Source organism: Agelaius phoeniceus, chromosome 23 (assembly GCF_051311805.1).
Source record: "Agelaius phoeniceus isolate bAgePho1 chromosome 23, bAgePho1.hap1, whole genome shotgun sequence".
NCBI lineage: Eukaryota > Metazoa > Chordata > Aves > Passeriformes > Icteridae > Agelaius > Agelaius phoeniceus.
The window spans coordinates 6,551,342-6,568,618 of record NC_135287.1 but is presented as its reverse complement, the minus strand read 5'-3'; the positions used below and the strand labels follow the sequence as shown (position 1 = coordinate 6,568,618).

The following is a 17,277-nucleotide window of genomic DNA, read 5'->3' as shown; positions in this document are numbered from 1 at the left end:
CCCTGCCTTCAGCTGCACTCAGACCCTCTGTGTACAAACCTCAGCCTGCGCTGCTGCTGCTCTGCAGGGCCCAGCTGTGCACAGACACATTCTCTGAAAAATCCTTGCCTTGAGATTTTTCCTCCTGAGAAGCTGGGAACAAAATGCAAACAATGGTTATCTGCTGCTGTGGAATGCAACAGGTGCATCTGGGATTGGGCTCGTGTGGTTGTTTCTAATTAATGGCCAATCACAGCCCAGCTGGTTCAGACTCTGTCTGAGCCACAAACCTTTGTTATGATTCCTTCTTTTTCTATTCTTAGCCAGCCTTCTGATGAAATCCTTTCTTTTATTCTTTTAGTATAGTTTTAATATAATATATATCATAAAATAATAAATCAAGCCTTCTGAACCATGGAGTCAGATCCTCATCTCTTCCCTCATCCCCAGACCCCTGTGAACACCATCACACCCAGGTGTGCACAGAGGGAGCTCTCAGGGTGAAAAACCAGCCCAGAGTCCTGGCTGAGCCCTTGAATTCAGGCTCTGGCCAGCTAGGAGGGAAATGAAGTGATCTGGTAAACAGAAAAAGTAATAAATGTACCAGTCTGAGAGTGAGCAATTTGTTCGGTCAGATCCTCCTAATTGATGATTTCCTGGTGCTGCCTGGCAGGGAATGTTCCAGGAACAGAAAGCTCAGCACTGACAAACATTGACAATGAGATTCTTCTCCCCACACAACCCCTCCAACAAGCCAGGCAGGGAAGCACGAAGGATTTCACTGAAAATTGTACTGCTAGGAAACATGAACAGCAAAAAGAAACAGGGACAAAGATATTCCTGATTCTGTGGTCAGGTTTCCATCCTGGACTTTGCTCTGTCCCAGTAGCTCTGTGCTGTCAGAATCCACAAGAAAACTTCAGCAGAGATCACTTCAAACCCCCCTAAATTTTGCTCCAGCCAAACTCCAGAAGTTCCCCCTGGCATTGCCCTGTCCTTCAGGGCCCTGCCTTTCAGCTGGAATTTGCCAGGAAGAGATGGTGCTGCTGCATCATCTTAATTCTACAGACGTAGGAGCTTTCTAAAATGGAGTTTCATTAGGTTGGGGAGAAACACGACATGGATGTCTCACAGCCAGGAGAGCCCACAGCTCCCTTGTGCCCTGGGGTGGCTGAAATTCCAGAGAAACCAATCTCAGGCTTTTCCTGGCTTGGCTGGGAGCTCTGGGCCAGGCTGGCTGGCTGCTTTTGCAGTATCAGCTGTTACTAAGCACTTCAGCAGCAGGGAGGATGTCCCAGCGTGGGGCTGGTACTCAGCAATAATTCAAATATGCAAAATGTGGCTGAACAATGCCCTGGTGCCTGAGAGCAGAGCAGCTCGGGGCTGCTTTGGAGGGCAGACAGGCACATCCCTTAATTCTTTCCACTCCACTTGCTCTGGGGTTTGCTTCTTGTTTGGGTTCTGGACAAGTCTTTGAAGTGGAGCGAGTACAATGAAGTGTTCACCTGATTAATCTGTGTTTCCTCACTAAATGCAGTTTGGTGTGTCGTGGGATGGTTCACAGAATGGATCTGTTCCCAAGAGCTGCCTGAAACACCTGAAAACATAAAAATTCCTTCAGCAGAATCCTGGCCAAAAACCCCAGCAGACCCTGCCTTGCTCTTTTTATGGGAAGAGAAATTTGGGAGAGCAAATTTTTGGGGAATGATTAAAAACTGAACAGCAACATGGGAATGACAAGATCCTGACCTCACTGTGCAACTCCAGCAAACATTTCTCTGGGAATGAAGCTCCTGAGTCAGTATTAATTGTGAAAATTGATCCCAGGGGTTTGATTTTTAGAGGGAAGAGGATTGGGTTCATGGTGTCATTAATGCCAAGAAGTTCTCCAGGCTTTTGTGGCCTTCCTCCAGCTTTTCAGGCTCCTTTGGAAGGGCTGCTTCTCCCTGGGTAGGAAGTGTTGTATTTTGAAAAAAGCAAAACAGAAAAAAAAGGGGTTTCTTTTTTAAATGAAGGACGCCCTGGCTTAATGGGGCTTGAAGTGTTTACAGGTGTTTCCTCACAAGTTCAAATTTAGTGGCCCTGGGGAGTTGAGATTCTCATAAGGCAGGAGCAAACTCTCAAATTCTGGGTTTTAGAAGGGTTGAACATTTAAAGGGCCAGGCTGGCATGGCCTGGGGGCCGCTTTGGCTGTGTGAAAACAAGAGTTTGTGCCATCCAGAGCAGCAGAAACTGAGCAAAAATCATCCTTAGTGCCACAAGAGCTCAAAATCTTCCTGAAAGACCCTTTGCTGCTGCCCAACCTTTCGCCCTGATTTTGCAAATTTGTGGTGAAAATCCCAGGAGAGGCAGGTTCCACCTTTGGCCGTTCAAACCCATCTTGGTGACACCTTTTGTATGCAGAACATCTCCTCAGAGGAGCTGCTGAGCGTGGGGAAGGAGGAGGAGAAGAAGAAGAAGAAGAAGAAGGAGAAGAAGAAGAAGAAGCAGCAGAGAGCAAAGGGAAAATGTAGAAGTGGCTGTGGTTGGAGGGGTGATGATGTCACAGGGCTCAGCGGGAACACTGAGCTTTTAAAAAGCTGAAAGAAACATCCTGACCCTCACTTGTCACATCCCCACCCAGGAGCCACGCACACACACTCACAGCCCAGTTATCCTCAGCCAAGAAAGGGGGGAAAAGCTCCATCCCACCACAGAATGCACTGGCAAAAATGTAAGTGAGCTCTGATTTGCTTCTCCTACCTCTGGTGGCAGCTGAGGGTGCTGAGGGATAAATCAGCAGAGGGTGGCAGGGGAGGGGATGCTCAGGGATGGCTCCAGTGAGGCCGGTGCTCAGGTGTGATGCTCATTTTCCAGCAGGGATATGAGCTCAGGGCTGCTTTGTTGGCTTTCATCACTATGAATCAAGTGGAAGACTATGATTCATAAAAACAATAACAGGATGCAGGTATTATATCAAAGGGTACGGTGGTTACGTAGCAGAAAATTTTCCTTTTGAAAAGTGAAACCTGTGAGAAATCTTATTTCTGTGCCTTTTTTTTTTTTTTTTTTTGATATGTACTCCTTTCAGCTAATTAAAAAAGATAAGGAACAAAGCAGTTGAGGGCAATACAGATATGACTTTACAGGAAATCAGTTTTCTTGTTTTCAAGATAATTTCACTCCTCTGGGCCCACCTTTGCTGGAGTAGTTTACTGATCCTGCCCCAGGTAGGTGTTTGCTTCTTGCAAGGTTTTCATTCTCACTCTTATCACCATCATATCTCACTTGTCATCAGTAGGGGATGCTCATTTTGGCACCTGTACCACCACCCTTTGCCTCTCACCGTGCTGTTCCATTAGCATACAATGCTACAGCACACCTGAGTGGAAAAATTAATTTCTTAACCCCTTGCCAGTGACTTATCTGACATTACTCATCTTTTATCTCAGCTTGTAGGTTGTTGTACTGCGTGTAGTAAACCAACCATGCGCCTTTGTGAGCTTTGAAATCCGTTTCCTCTGTTTTTTTCCCTGCCTTCTTTCTTTTCAGCTGAACATTTTGGAAGCTCAAATGCGTATTTGGGAAGTTTGGTTTGTATTTCCCCCTTCACCTTAGCACTTTTCAGGAGAAGATGTGGAAAAAACTGCAAGATGATTACATCCAAATCCAGATTCTAATCTTACATCTCAGAAGTCCCTGAATGGTTTATTTGGTTTGGGTTTTTTTTATTCCTGCAGTGACAAAGCAATGCTAACAACAATGCTTTGGGTAGGAGGAAATTTGGAACTGAATTGGTGTTTTTAGTTTGCTTTTTTGCCTTTGACACTTGCAGGAATTACAAACCAAATGATGTCAGTCATTCCCTGATAATGATTTGTAGACAACTCCTGGCCCCTTGAGCTTGTTCATCCTTGGATCTCCCTCCTTCTGTAGTTTTGTCAGAATTCCCTTTTCTAACACAGAACTGCTGGAAATCTGATTGATGCTGCTGTTTTTCCAATCTTGGAATCTTGCTTGGATCTCCCTCCTTTTGTAGTTTTGTCAGAATTCCCTTTTCCAGAATGTAACTGCTGGAAATCTGATTGATGATTCTGCTTGGAATCTTGCTTGGATCTCCCTCCTTTTGTAGTTTTGTCAGAATCCCCTTTTCCAACATGGAACTGCTGGAAACCTGATTGATGATTCTGCTTGGAATCTTGCTTGGATCTCCCTCCTTTTGTAGTTTTGTCAGAATTCCCTTTTCTACCACAGAACTGCTGGAAATCTGATTGATGCTGCTGCTTTTCCAATCTTGGAATCTTGCTTGGATCTCCCTCCTTTTGTAGTTTTGTCAGAATTCCCTTTTCCAGAATGTAACTGCTGGAAACCTGATTGATGATTCTGCTTGGAATCTTGCTTGAATCCCCCTCTTTTTGTAGTTTTGTCAGATTCCCCTTTTCTAACATGGAACCGCTGGAAATCTGATGGATGCTGCTGCTTTTCCAAGGCACTGCAGTGTGTTGGCTTTGAAGGAAGGCAGGAAGGGAATCCTGGGGACCCCTGGGTGACCCCTGGGGACCCCTGGGTGAGCCCCGAGCCCAGGGCAGGTCCCAGGTGCCAGATCCCACAGGTTTCAGTGGAAGCTGCAGTTCCCAGCAGCTCTGAGAGTCCCCTCTGGTGTCAGCCCTGTTTCCTGCAGCACCTGCCTCAGGCCACCTGTGACCCCAGGGATGTTTCCCCAGCCGTGGCCTTGCTCTGGAACAGAAATCGAGGCAGAGGCAGCTCAGGTGACCTGGGAACTTCCCAAAGTGAAACCCTGAGATTTGACTCATCTGGTGCTGACAACACCAAGGTTTTGGGTTCAATCTCTGTATGGGCCACTCACTTCAGAGTGGGTGATTGTGGGAATGTTCCTCACTCGGGGTCACCAGTTGTGGTGGTGTTCTCAGGATGAGGGAAGAGATGAGAATCTTGACTCCATGCTTCAGAAGGCTGATTTATTGTTTTATCATATATATTCTATTAAAAGAAAATTATATACTAAAACTATACTAAAAGAATAGAAGAAAGGATTTTATCAGAAGGCCAACAAGGAATAGAAAAGAATGAGAATAAAATCTCATGCTTGACCAGAGAGTCCGAGACAGCTGGGCTGTGATTGGCCATTAATTAGAAACAACCACATGAGACCAATCCCAGATCCTCCTGTTGCATTCCACAGCAGCAGATAACCATTGGTTGCATTTTGTTCCTGAGGCCTCTCAGCTTCTCAGGAGGAACGATCCCAGCAAAAGGATTTTTCATAAAATATGGCTGTGAGAGGTGATCCAGGAGGGTCCTTCCCAGCTCAGAACATTCTGTGAACCTCTGAAAACCCAGAAGTGACACAAGAACTCACTGCAGCAGCGGGTTAGGGTTAGGGTCAGGGTCAGGGTTAGGGTTAGGGTTAGGGTTAGAGTTAGGGTCAGGGTTAGGGTCAGGGTCAGGGTTAGGGTCAGGGTCAGGGCTAGGGTCAGGGCTAGGGTCAGGGTCAGGGTTAGGGTTAGGGTTAGGGTTAGGGTCAGGGTCAGGGTCAGGGTTAGGGTTAGGGTTAGGGTCAGGGTTAGGGTCAGGGTTAGGGTTAGGGTTAGGGTCAGGGTTAGGGTTAGGGTTAGGGTCAGGGTTAGGGTCAGGGTCAGGCTTAGGGTTAGGCTTAGCAGGTGACCTCACCTGAGGCCATTCTTAGGGCACCTCAGGGTTAGGGTTTCCTGCTCCTCCAGGGGACATTTCTGCAGCAGCACAAGGCCAGCTGGGCCCCTTGGCTGGGCAGGGAGCCTGGCCAGGCTGGCCCTGCAGGCTGGGGCTGTCCCAGCTCACAGCACTGTGACTCCCCTGCAGGACTGGGACCCCGGTTCCGCTCAGCGCCCGGGGCTGGCTCAGCCCGAAAGCCTCCCCTCCCACGGCCCCGGAGAAGTGACTGGTCGGGGCTCCCCAGGATTCTGCTGAACAGGAGCAGCCCCAGCAGCCCCTCAGGGATGGGGAATTCATGGCCTGCACCAGCTTTTTCCTCTTGATTTGCTTCTATTGTGACCTCTGTAGTGAATTTTTTTAAATTTACCCGAACGTTCCTTCCGTAACAAATTATTTGTGTTCTGCGAAGTGTGGAACCAGCTTGGGCTTGATGATCTCAAAGGTCTTTTCCTGCCTAATTATTTCTAATTCTGCAGGAATCTCTTATGTAGGCGCTGGTTTTGCCTGTGTCCACGTTTTTTGGGTGCTCAGCTGCAGTCACTGGCAGAGATTGAGCTGCTCAGATTCCCTTCACCACAGAGAGATGTGAATTCACACCTCTGCAAATCCCTTCCCAAAAGCTTTTAAAGTGAATAAAAAACCTTTTCTGCCCACAACAGATGTGGGGCTGCACAGAGCCACCCTGAAAGTATCAGCTAATGAGACTGAGAGGTGAAACTGCAGCATTCTGCACCTTGTGAGTGCTAATTTTGGTAAAACCCCACCAGGAAAGAGGGATAGCACAAAAGTTGAGCCCATCCATGCTTTGCAAAGCAGGTGTCAAACTCTACGAATGACCACAGCAGCAATTAAATGGAAAGCTTGCATTACTAAAATGGAAAGAGTATTATGGGCTGGGAGGAATTGGGACCTGAGGGTGAGACTTAAGGTTAAAGGCACTTTCTGTCTATCTCAGCTTCCCCTTTGCACCAGGGCTCCTCTTATTCTGAAACAGAGAATTTTTAGTGGCCCTCACCACTACATGGCCAAAGCATCCAACTCTCATTTGGCACTTGAAAGTTTATTGTTTTTTTAATTAGAATAACCAGAGCAGCAGGGATTAGCCAGCATTTTGTGTGTCCCCTTGATTTTGGTTTCTGTCCAAGTGGAAAAATCTAAAATCCACTCTGTATTTGTTCATCTGAAATACCTTCCTTGTGTGGGAGCAAAATGTAGGCTCTGCACAGTGCTCTCCAATCATTTAGATCCTTTTAGGTGTGAAGGAAAGAATTTTTAAAGGACGTTTTAAAGTTATAACTTTTTGATAACTTTTTAAAGTTATCAAAAGCATTCCTCAAGAACAACATGGGACATGGATTTGCCTGAATCCAAGGCTACTTTGATTCCTGGAAAATCTTCCAACACTTGAAGATGAAGATATTGAGCATTAATATCTAAAATATTCTTCTGTCAAATGAAGAACAGACTGACCACAAAGCAGAGATAAAGATCACCCTGGGGTTTTTTGAGGGAAACTTTAATTAGCCAGGAAATAAGGACAGGATCATGACCAGTGTTGATTCCTTTGCAATGGGCTTGGAGGTAAAAAGGTTTTGATTTGACTCTAAGCACACAAGCCTATGAAACGAAGCCTCTTTCTTCTTTTATTAGCCAAAGTTCACCGTGTCTGATAAAAATGTGATTTGGTCTCCAATATCCAAGCCATTAACTCAGGGCTTTGCTAATTGAAATCTAAATTTTTCTTGCTACTTGCAGTCAGCGATTGCTTTTTAGTGTTACTGCAAACAAGAGAAACTACTGGGCTTCTTTTCAATTCTTTATTACAGTGGAGGGTGAGAGGAGAAAAAAAAGGGGAAACTATTTGCAGTGTTAACACTGATCAATTGATTATTTCATCACGTGGTTGTGAGCACAGAAATCTGTGAGAGGGAGCAGTGGTGTGGTGTTCACATGGCCTCTGAACAGAGATTTAGTTTTCTCAGGATTCTCCTGAGAGAAGCAGAGAAAAGAATGATCAAAACAATTCTTATTTGCTGCTGCTGCTGTGTTTGTGCTCATGTGGAATTTTTCTGGAGATTGTTTACCTGAGGTGATTGCTTGGATTTGGTGATGCTGTTTTGGATTCACCGACCAAAATTGGATCCACGTCTGTGTGTTGGGACTCTCGAGCAGGAATCCTGGGTTTTCTAGTTAGTTAGTTAGTGATAGTTCTTGTTAGTGTAATATAGTGTAAAATAGTGCAATATAGTGCAATATAGTGTAAAATAGTGTAATATAGTGTAATAAAGTAATTAATTAGCCTCTGATACCATGGAGCTGTGCACAGACATGGGGCTCTGTAGCCCGGCTACAGCAGGACGCTGCTGCAGGACCAGCAGGGTGGTTCAGAGTGCAATCTGCCTGCTGGGAAATGGCAGTGCCTTGGCTGGGAGGCTGAGAGCGAGCTGCAGCTCCTGTGTGTGTGTGAGTGAGTGTGAGTGTGTGAGGGGCAGCCCTGCTGGGTGAAGCTCAGTGATCTGGAACTGTCCGCGCTTCGCTGCCCGCACCCTTCCAGCAGCTGCTCTGCCTCTCTTCCCTCCCGTTTCTGCAATGGTTCAACCAAAATGCAGGGGGGGAGGACAGAGATTGCATTTTTGGTGATGTCCTGGCGTGCTTTCCCTCCTGTGGTAGTCACATATCCTCTGAACTGACAGACATGGTCTCCCAGGATTTTCCTAGGAAGCTGAGAGAAAGCTCAGAGAAAGAATTAAACCAATCATTATCTCTTTTTCTGTAACTGTTGTTTATAGATCTGGAGAATGTGCTATTCATAGTTCACCAATAGTGTGAGAGAAGATTCCTAAAGGGCAATCAGGTCCTAGATCCACCATCATTTCAATAAGAACTGTAGATTTCTAAAGTGCTTTTTGTGCCTTCTGATGCTGAAGTCTCTGTATCACCTTTGGCTGTCCCTGACACCCCTTCAGTGCTACAGATCAATATTTTTGAGGTATTTATGCAGTCTGTATCTGCATAGATTGAGAGTGGCAGATCCCTTGGAACATTTTTGGGTGCTTCCAGGCTGAGCTGCAGCATGGTCTGGAATCCAACATCTTCCTGCTGCCCTCATTTGATGTTTTGAGCCATTTGGTGCCTTTCCAGCAGCTCTGGTGTTCAGCAGCAGCTTTTAAAGATTGCCCACAAGTCTTCAAGGCTTTTGTGGACTTTTAGCAAATACATCAGGTGATAACATTGATGGAGGGAGCCTGGGGCTGAGCACACACCAGGGCTGGAGGCAGCCGGGCCAAAGCTTTGAAATGGGCCCCAGTGAAATGTGGAAATCATTGCAAAGGGGTTGGGTTTGGATTCCTTCTCTTCTTCCTCGACTGGGGATGTCTCAAACGGCCCCAGCTTCACAGAGCAGGTGAAAATCAAAATGTGCCTGCATCATGTGGGTGTTCTGTGGTCCTGGAATTGCAGGAGACCAGACAGGACCCTGCTGCTATTCCTTTATCTCCTTTAGCTCCATTTTATGGAAAGGAACTTGGGCTCTCGCGACTAAAATTAAAATAAAATGGAATCCTGGTCCAAGCCAGCTTCATAGTTTGTTAAAACCTTTCTCTAAGGATGACTAAATCCAGGTTCTTAATTTACAAAGATATTTTAATTATCATTATTCCTCCAAATGCTGATATTTGTAACTGGCCATGTGTCTACAGCTCGATGAGGAATTGCACCCTGAAGCCCCAAAGCCATTTTGCTGTGGTCTGTCTGTGATGCTCAGACCCCACAGGCCCCTGAGCAGTGGAAAAGCAGCTGTGCTCACATTATTTTTATTTCTGGAGGTCAGCTTGGGGGAACCGAAATATGATCTGCAGACTTTGGTTTTTAAAAATTTTTTTTTTCTCTTTATTTTTTTTCTTTTTTGGTTACTCTGCTTACTTACACCGGAAACTCTGAATAGGTATATTTGTCAGCTTTTACAGTAAATTTCTTCTTTCCCATCCCCCAAACCTGGAGCAGAAACCACCATCCTTCCCCACCCTAATTCTGCAGGGAGGCCCTTTATGAGTTGGGGATGAGAAACTCCCCAAAATGTTCATTTCTGCCACTCCAGATTTGTGGAGTTGATGTTTTCATGCGCACCAAGAACACCAGAACTCTTTATTATTTGCACTCAAATAAATTAATGCCTACTAAATTGAAAAAGCAAAATGTGAATCGTATTAAAAGCCCTTGTGGGTGTTTGTGTGGAGACTTGAAGAACCTTTATTCTCTTTTAAAATTTCATTTTGAAAGCCACAGGATTCATGGGAATGCAAGAAACCTGATTTAAAGAGCCACAAAGGATGTGCACAGAAAGCAAAGGTAGATCAGGCAAAGGCTAGAAAATCATCTTTGCTTCAACTACTGATTAGAAGTAAAATATTTCCTTAATGCGCATAACAAAGGCAACATTCAGTGCATAAATGGAGTCCTGTCTAATCCTAAAAGGATTTATAGTGGCCAATCAAGATTTCATAATTAAATTATGTATAATGAGTTAATAGAAGAGCCAAGCTGAAGGGGAAAAAGTATTTTTGAAAAGAAATTAGAGCAGAAACGTTTATTCCGTTGAGTAATTTCTGTGGTGGATTTATGATCTCTGGATTTAGAACTCCATTTTCCTCCTCCCTGGAAGGTGCAACAGAAACATCTCAGTGTGCTCAGAATTAAATGTAGCTGGGAGAGATGATCTGAGGTGAAGTGATTCATTCTTGTAGGATGTGAATCTAAATAAATGCTCCTGGGGTGGAATAATAGTTTAAAATCCAGATTGGAGCTGGACACCCACCTGTACCTCCACACCAAAGGCCAGTTCCAATCGTTAAAAATGGAAAACTTATCAATTTCTGTATTTACACATCCAAGTGCAGTGGAAGGGGCAGGCAGCCACCTCTGCTATCGGTGCCTTTACAAACAGCAGGTTTTGATATCCCTGCTTTCCTTCTGCTATCGATTCCCTCAAACACTGCAGTAAAATATGAGCTGTTAATTCTGGCTCTGGCAGAAATGTGCTTCCCCTGCTTTTGCTGCTCACATGGCTTTGGGAGAGGCTTTTGGAGCTGTACACTTAAATTTTCAAATTAATTCTTAATTAAATTTAAAATTCTGGCTGTAAACTTAATTCTTCAAAATGGAGCAGATTTATGGGTGGGAGCTGGGAGGTTTTTGGGTGTAAGATCTGTCATGTGTTGTCTCCTGTTCATCAACCTCCTGGGACTGAAATACAGCTCTGGTGTAGTTGGGAGTTCAGCACCTGCCTGACCTCAAAAAGAGATATTTAAGTCAAATTAATGATGTTTAAATGGTTTTTCAAGTGAGGATGTTTTCTTGATTTGGGTTGTTTTTATAGCTTCTGCCTAAACAGTGAATCTTTTTCTTTTAAATATTTAATCTCTGCTTTTTTATGTCCCTGCCTGGCCAACAATTCTGGTGTGTCACTTTTTGGGTATGTTTGGTCTGATTTTCCTTTTGGGGAGTGTGTGAAGCTGCTCTGCAGGTCAGTGGCTCTGAGGGACACAAAGGGAAGGAAGAATAAAACAAATTTAAAGAAGAATAAAATGAATGTGTTCTCCTACAGCCACCAGGCTGCCGTGGGGATCTGGGATCCCTGAGAGGAAAATAAATGTTCCCTAAATTTTTAATTCCTTTTTCTTTTTCCTCAGCTTCTGCCCCAGACCAGCAGCCACAGCCTCGCCCCTACCAAGGTGTCCGAGTGAAGGAGCCAGTGAAGGAGCTGCTGAAGAGGAAAAGGGGGAATGTCCAGAATTCCAGTGCAACTGCAGCTACAACGGTAGGGAGAAGCAAACAGGAGGAAAATTCTCCCTCGGGAGCTCAGTGCTTGCCCAGCCCCAGCACTACTGAGCCAAGGAAAGAAACCTTTGCATCTCTAAAGCATTTTGAAGGCCCTGCTGTTACCTGTTAATGCCATTAATATCTCTTTAGCTGGGGTGCTTTTATGTGCTGAGCACCTTCCACCACTTAATGGAAAGGGGAAGTGCTTTGCACTTGGCAGGATCTGATTGCTGGGGACTGAAAATGGCTCGGGAGGGAGGCAGCAAGAAACCATCCCCAGCCCTCCCTGGCTGTTTGCTGCTTCTTTCAGCCTGGATTTGCCCTCCCAGCAGGCAGCAGCTTGGCTGGCTCCTCTCTGGAGGGGAATTCTCTCTGCTGCATGAGATTTAAACACATTTTGGGGTCCCCTTGAGCTGAGGGTGTTTGGGGTGGTGTGTCCTGGCTGTCTTCTGGCTCTTGTGTGGGGTGGGAGAGTTCAGACCCTGGCATTGATAACCAGCTGATAATACCTGGAATGCTCTGTGGGACTGAATTTAATGCTGATGGGCTTCACCTCTGATTTTTAGTTTTTCTCTCTGCTACATGAGATTTAAACACACTATAAGATCCCCTTGAGCTGAGGGGTTTGTGGGTGTTTGGGGTGGTGTGTCCTGGCTGTCAGGTTCAACTCTCTGGCCCTTGTGTGGGGGGCCAGAAGAGTTCAGCCCCTGGCATTGATAATGAGCTGGTAATACCTGGATTACCAATACTCTGTGGGACTGAATTTAATGCTGATGGGCTTCACCTCTGATTTTTATTTTTTTCTTCTCTCTTCCAGGTTGTTCTGCCCCATCAGCCAGTCCCTTCCTACTCAGCCATGGGTAAAGTATCCCTGACCCTCTGGGGCTCTCCAGGGAAGACTGTGCTGAGCTGGGCTTTGATCCTGTCCTGTTTTCCAGGCCAGCCTTGCATTGACATGGACACTGCTGCCCCTGCTCTGCCTGGCCCAGAGGAAGGAGCTGTGGCCTCTGGGTGGATCCCCCAGGCCCCTGGCACCCCCTTGCAGCCCCTGGCTCAGTGGAGCCCTTACCCTGACTACGTGTCCCACGAGGCTGGCAGCTGTCCCTACTCAGCAGATATGTACGTCCAGCCTGTGTGTCCCAGCTACACCCTGGTGGGACCCTCCTCTGTCCTCACTTACACTTCCCAGCCTCTCATCACCAATTTTGCAGTAAGTCAAAAGCACCAAGATGGAAATGATGTTATTTCCCTCCTTCTGGCAAGAGCTGTGGGGTGGGTGGAGTTAGGCTGATTTATTTAATTACTGTAATGTTGTGTGTCTTTGCATCCATGCCATGTAGTTGCCAGGACAGGAATATGGTTTGAGCTGGGCAAAAAGTTGTGTTGTGCTGGAATCAGGCAAAATTCACAACCTTTTCCAGCTACACCCTGGTGGGACCCTTCTCTATCCTCACTTACACTTCCCAGCCTCTCATCACCAATTTTGCAGTAAGTCAAAAGCACCAAGCTGAAAATTACATTAATTCCTACCTTCTAGCAAGAGCTGTGGGGTGGGTGGAGTTAGGCTGATTTATTTAATTACTGTAATGTTGTGTATCTTTCAATCCATGCCATGTAGTTGCCAGGACAGGAATATGGTTTGAGCGGGGCAAAAAGTTGTGTTGTAATAATACTGTACTATACTAAAACTATACTAAAGAAAAACCCATGACCCTTTCAGACAGTGACAACACAGCTTTGACCTAATTGGTGAATCAATCCAAAACAACCAGAGTCCAATTAACAAATCCCTTGTTGGTGGACAACCTCCATAACACATTCCACATGTGCCAAACAACAGGGGCAGCAAGCAGAGATAAGAATTGTTTTGTCTTCTTTCTCTGAGCTTTCTCAGTGTCTTCCCCAGGAGAAATGCTAGAAGAGAGAATTATGTCTCTCTCTGCTCAGAGAAACACGTGAGTTGTAGGAGTGTCGGGGGTAGGATGGTCAGGATGGATGAAGATGAGAGATCTCTGAAGCCAGGTTGTGGAACTTGGGGTTTATTGCAAAGGGCCAAGTGCAGGGCCCTGCTGGGAGCTGCCAGGCACAGCTGGAGCAGGACTGAGAGAAGAGAGGGGAGAGAGGATGAGAGACAGAGAGAGAGAGAGAGTAAAAGAGGATGAGAGAGTGACGTTCCCATTACAACACCATAAATCTTCTGTGTTGAATATTCCAATTCTCACTAACCAATCTAGTCCAAGATACAAATCCTACAGCATTTCCATACAGCCTATAAGAATCATTACATCACCATCCTGTGTTACATTTTAAACCCTACAAACTCCTCTTTGGGCCCCTTCTGCCAAGCTGCAGGGTCTGCTCTGCCCCTTGGGGCTGTCTGCAAGCAGAGGGTGTTGTTCCATCAAAAGGGGATCACCTTCAGTGGCCACACCATTGTTTTCCAGTTGTTCAGTAACTGAGGGATCTCAAAGCTTGCTTTCATTGCAGTTATAGTTTCCATATTCTCCAAACCTTTTGCCAGGCAATCATATTTATAAGACTTTCCTGTTTCACCTTCCCCAGCAGTGAGCACCACCCTGCTTGTCTCACTTTGCTGTGTCTCTGTCCCCTCCCAGCCCCGCAGCAGCACCCCGGCCGTGGTGCCACCGCTGGAGGTGACGGAGCAGCAGCCGCCCCTGCCCTACTTCCCGTGGGCACAGCCCCTGTCTGCCCTGCCAGCCTCCAGCCTGCAGTACCCTGCAGCCTCCTCCTCCTCCTTCCCCGGGCCCCAGCTGGTGCCCGTGCCCATCTCCATCCCCGAGCCAGCCCCGCAGGAGCTGGAGGATGCCCGGAGAGCCATCGGCGCCCTGCCCATCGAGAAGCTGCTGCTGGAAGATGAGGACAATGATACGTACGTGTTGAGCCATGCTCTCTCTGTTGAAGGGATTTAGGTTGCACGTCTGGAGCTCCACCCAGCAGCTCAGTGGGTTTTGGATCGGGCAGGGTGGGGTGGGAGTTTTAGCACGCTGTGATTTGTGTGGTGAGGGAAATTTGCTTTGTCCTGGCGCCCAGCACAAGGTGCCTCTGCTGTCCCAGCTCCTGCTGCCTCTCCCAGGCAGGTTTGGATGCTGCACACTTGTGCTCAGCACCAGCACAAGGTGATTTTCACCCTCATGGCCTCAAAATGACAGATTCCACTGTAGCCACAGCCAGCTGTAGCATTTGGCGAGGGTACAATTGTTCCTAAATGTTGGCAAACCCGATTCAATAGGGTTGCTTTTGTGTAAATGCCTTGTCTGTGTGTCTTTGAGCTGTCCAGGGGAGGAACTCACCAGATTTGGGCCACTAGAAAACATTTGGGTGGGCCTAAATTGACATTTTTCTCTCCTAAATTTTGCAACTCCTTTGGAAATCAGGAAAACATAAAGCGTAGCTTTGTTCTGCTGGTGCAGGTAGGTGCAGTAGTGTGAAAATAAAGCTGAGCTCAATGCCAGAGCAGTCAGAGATCCCTGTTTGCAGAGCAGGAATTCACACCAAGGTGTACCTGGAAGCTCTGTGCCCCTTGTCTGCCCCTGAGCCCAGCCTGCAGGTGTAGAGCAGAGGGTAAATCCGTGTTCTTTCAGCTGCAGGAGGGTTTGGGGCCCTGAAATATCAGAATTTGAGGTGTGGGGCTGATGCAGTGGCTGGCTGCTAACGCTGCCAGTGCCAGTCCCACTGAAGTCTCTGGGAGTTTTGTCTGAGTCAGGACTGAATTCATGGCCCTAGATCAGGAGATCATTGAGAAAACAGAGATTTTCCAGAGCCTGGACTGCAGCCCAACAAGGACTCCATGGCATTGCTGTTATCTGGCAATATTTTTGCTTTTCTGTAGTGTTTGAGTGTGATGTGCTGAGCCAGGGAACTTTGGTGACCTCTCCTTGGAAAGCTCCCCAGGCCCAGAGGTACACACAATTCCTTTATGGCTTTCTGATTTCCTTTCCTGGAGAATGAGTAGCTTCACTTTTCCCTCCCATGAGAGTGTAAATATTTTGGTTGAGGCTCAGGAGTGCCCTGGCACAGGCAAATAAATTGATATATTTCAGGAGTTACATCCCCTTTGAACCTTGTTTATTGCTTTCTTGACAAACAAGAGGCTCTTGGCTGGTGAACACAATTTCTCTGGGTTTTTCTGCTTTCTAAAGCCCAGGATTGTTAGATGGTTCTGTTATTTATTAGACTAACTGAAAAAATAATTTCTTGTACTCTTTATTACCTGGAGTCCAGCTGCCACCCAGGCAATATTTCAACTGACCTTGAGAGTTCATGCCTGGGTGAGGTTTGAAAACCCAGGTTGAAAGTCTTAAAGACTTTCCAAGAGTATTTTTTAATTGAATATTGACAAATGTGGAAGACACGAGCACTAGATCATGTAAGTGATCATAAAGTTGTTGGAAAAGAGCAGCAGTTGAGGCTGGCATTGAAATTAGTGGCTTATATTTGCAGAAAAACCCAGCAAAGAAATTAATTCAAAGGAGCTTAATTCACCACTGCTTCCTCCAGTTGTATGAAATTCAGAGATATTCCCTAGGTCAAACTGGGACAAAGCAGTTGTGAATCAAGCTCGTGGTTGCTCTGATTGCTTTTCAATTCCTTTCACTCCAATGTATGTAAATTCTGTGTGTGAACATAAAACAAAGATGAAACTGTTTCATCATTTCTTTCTGGGTTGTTCTGGTTAGAAAAAAAAAAAAGATAATTTTTTTTCTTTTTTTTCAATAAAGATCTACAGTAACTTTGCTATGCCTAGAGTGTTTTATTTCCTACCCACAAGCCTTGGTTTAGCAATCAATTAGTTCAATAACATATGTACAGGCTAGAACCAGAGGTTAGCTGTCAGACTTTGTGCTAATTTTACACATTAAGCAGACTAAGAAGGAATTCCTTGATCCAGCTGTGGCCTGGAGGCATTTCCTGCAGCAGCCCTTGCTCCTGCAGTTCAGCTTCAATCACTTTTATCCTCTCCTGGCACCCTTGGGGATGTGTGGGTGTGCAGCCACAGCTAATGCTGAGCTTGACTGAAAATCAGATTAGCCAGAAAATTGTATTTCCACTTCCTGAGATTGTGAGGGGTGGCTCTGGAGAGAAACTACCCGAGGAGAGAAACAACTCCCACCACCTTCTGCCTGAAAAGCATCAAATATTTCTGTCTGCAGCAGAATAAGCCAGGGGTTGGTGTGACTGTGTGGGGGGTGGGTTCCTCCTGTTTTACAGGGTTGGAATTTCCTTCAAGTGGGAGCTGGGGGAATGGAAGTGGCTCCAGCCAGAGCCAGATGACCAAAGTGAAGCAGAGAAATGTTCTCTCCATCACTGAGGGCCACCATCCACTCCCACGGGCTGTGCCAACTCTTTGTCTGGTGCAAAATATAAGGACGGTAAATAAATAATAAATAAATAAATAAAACTCCTCTCACCAGGAGTTTTGATAGAAATTAGAGTTCAACAAGTTGATATATTACAAATATATCAATTAGGGAGTTTAACAGGTTGATATATTACAAATACATCAGTTAGGGAGAGGTTGTTACCCCGGATGCTGAGGTTTCACCCACACACTCAGAGCTGAATCACCCCAAAAAGGGATTTATACATCCAATTCCCCAACCTGGGAATGGTGGAGGACTTTGCCACCTCCCAGTGGTGAATCTCAGCTGCAGGATGGTGCTGGAGTGGGAAGGAGGCAGCAGGCAAAGCTCAGGAGCGCTGAGGGCTCTTGGACTCCGCAGCTCTTCCCGTGAAAATGGGAATTTTTGGGCTCGTGGCATGGATTTGTGA

General features: G+C 46.1%; 1 protein-coding gene across 1 annotated transcript; it reads left to right on the top strand.

Moving 5' to 3' along the window:
- Positions 1 to 2,598: 2,598 nt before the first annotated feature.
- Positions 2,599 to 16,218, top strand: POU2AF1 (POU class 2 homeobox associating factor 1). The gene is made up of 5 exons (XM_054647488.2): positions 2,599 to 2,692; positions 11,358 to 11,485; positions 12,305 to 12,347; positions 12,426 to 12,697; positions 14,103 to 16,218. Exons 1-5 carry the CDS (start codon positions 2,677 to 2,679, stop codon positions 14,415 to 14,417), a joined length of 774 nt encoding a protein of 257 aa, XP_054503463.1. The 5' UTR covers positions 2,599 to 2,676; the 3' UTR covers positions 14,418 to 16,218.
- The last annotated feature ends 1,059 nt before the right edge of the window (positions 16,219 to 17,277 follow it).

What these genes read in the sequence shown, in the direction of transcription:
- POU2AF1 (XM_054647488.2), top strand. An exon ending in GTGCAACTGCAGCTACAACG is followed by an intron (nt 11,486 to 12,304) that starts GTAGGGAGAAGC and finishes TCTCTCTTCCAG; the next exon opens with GTTGTTCTGCCCCATCAGCC. An exon ending in CCCTTCCTACTCAGCCATGG is followed by an intron (nt 12,348 to 12,425) that starts GTAAAGTATCCC and finishes CCTGTTTTCCAG; the next exon opens with GCCAGCCTTGCATTGACATG.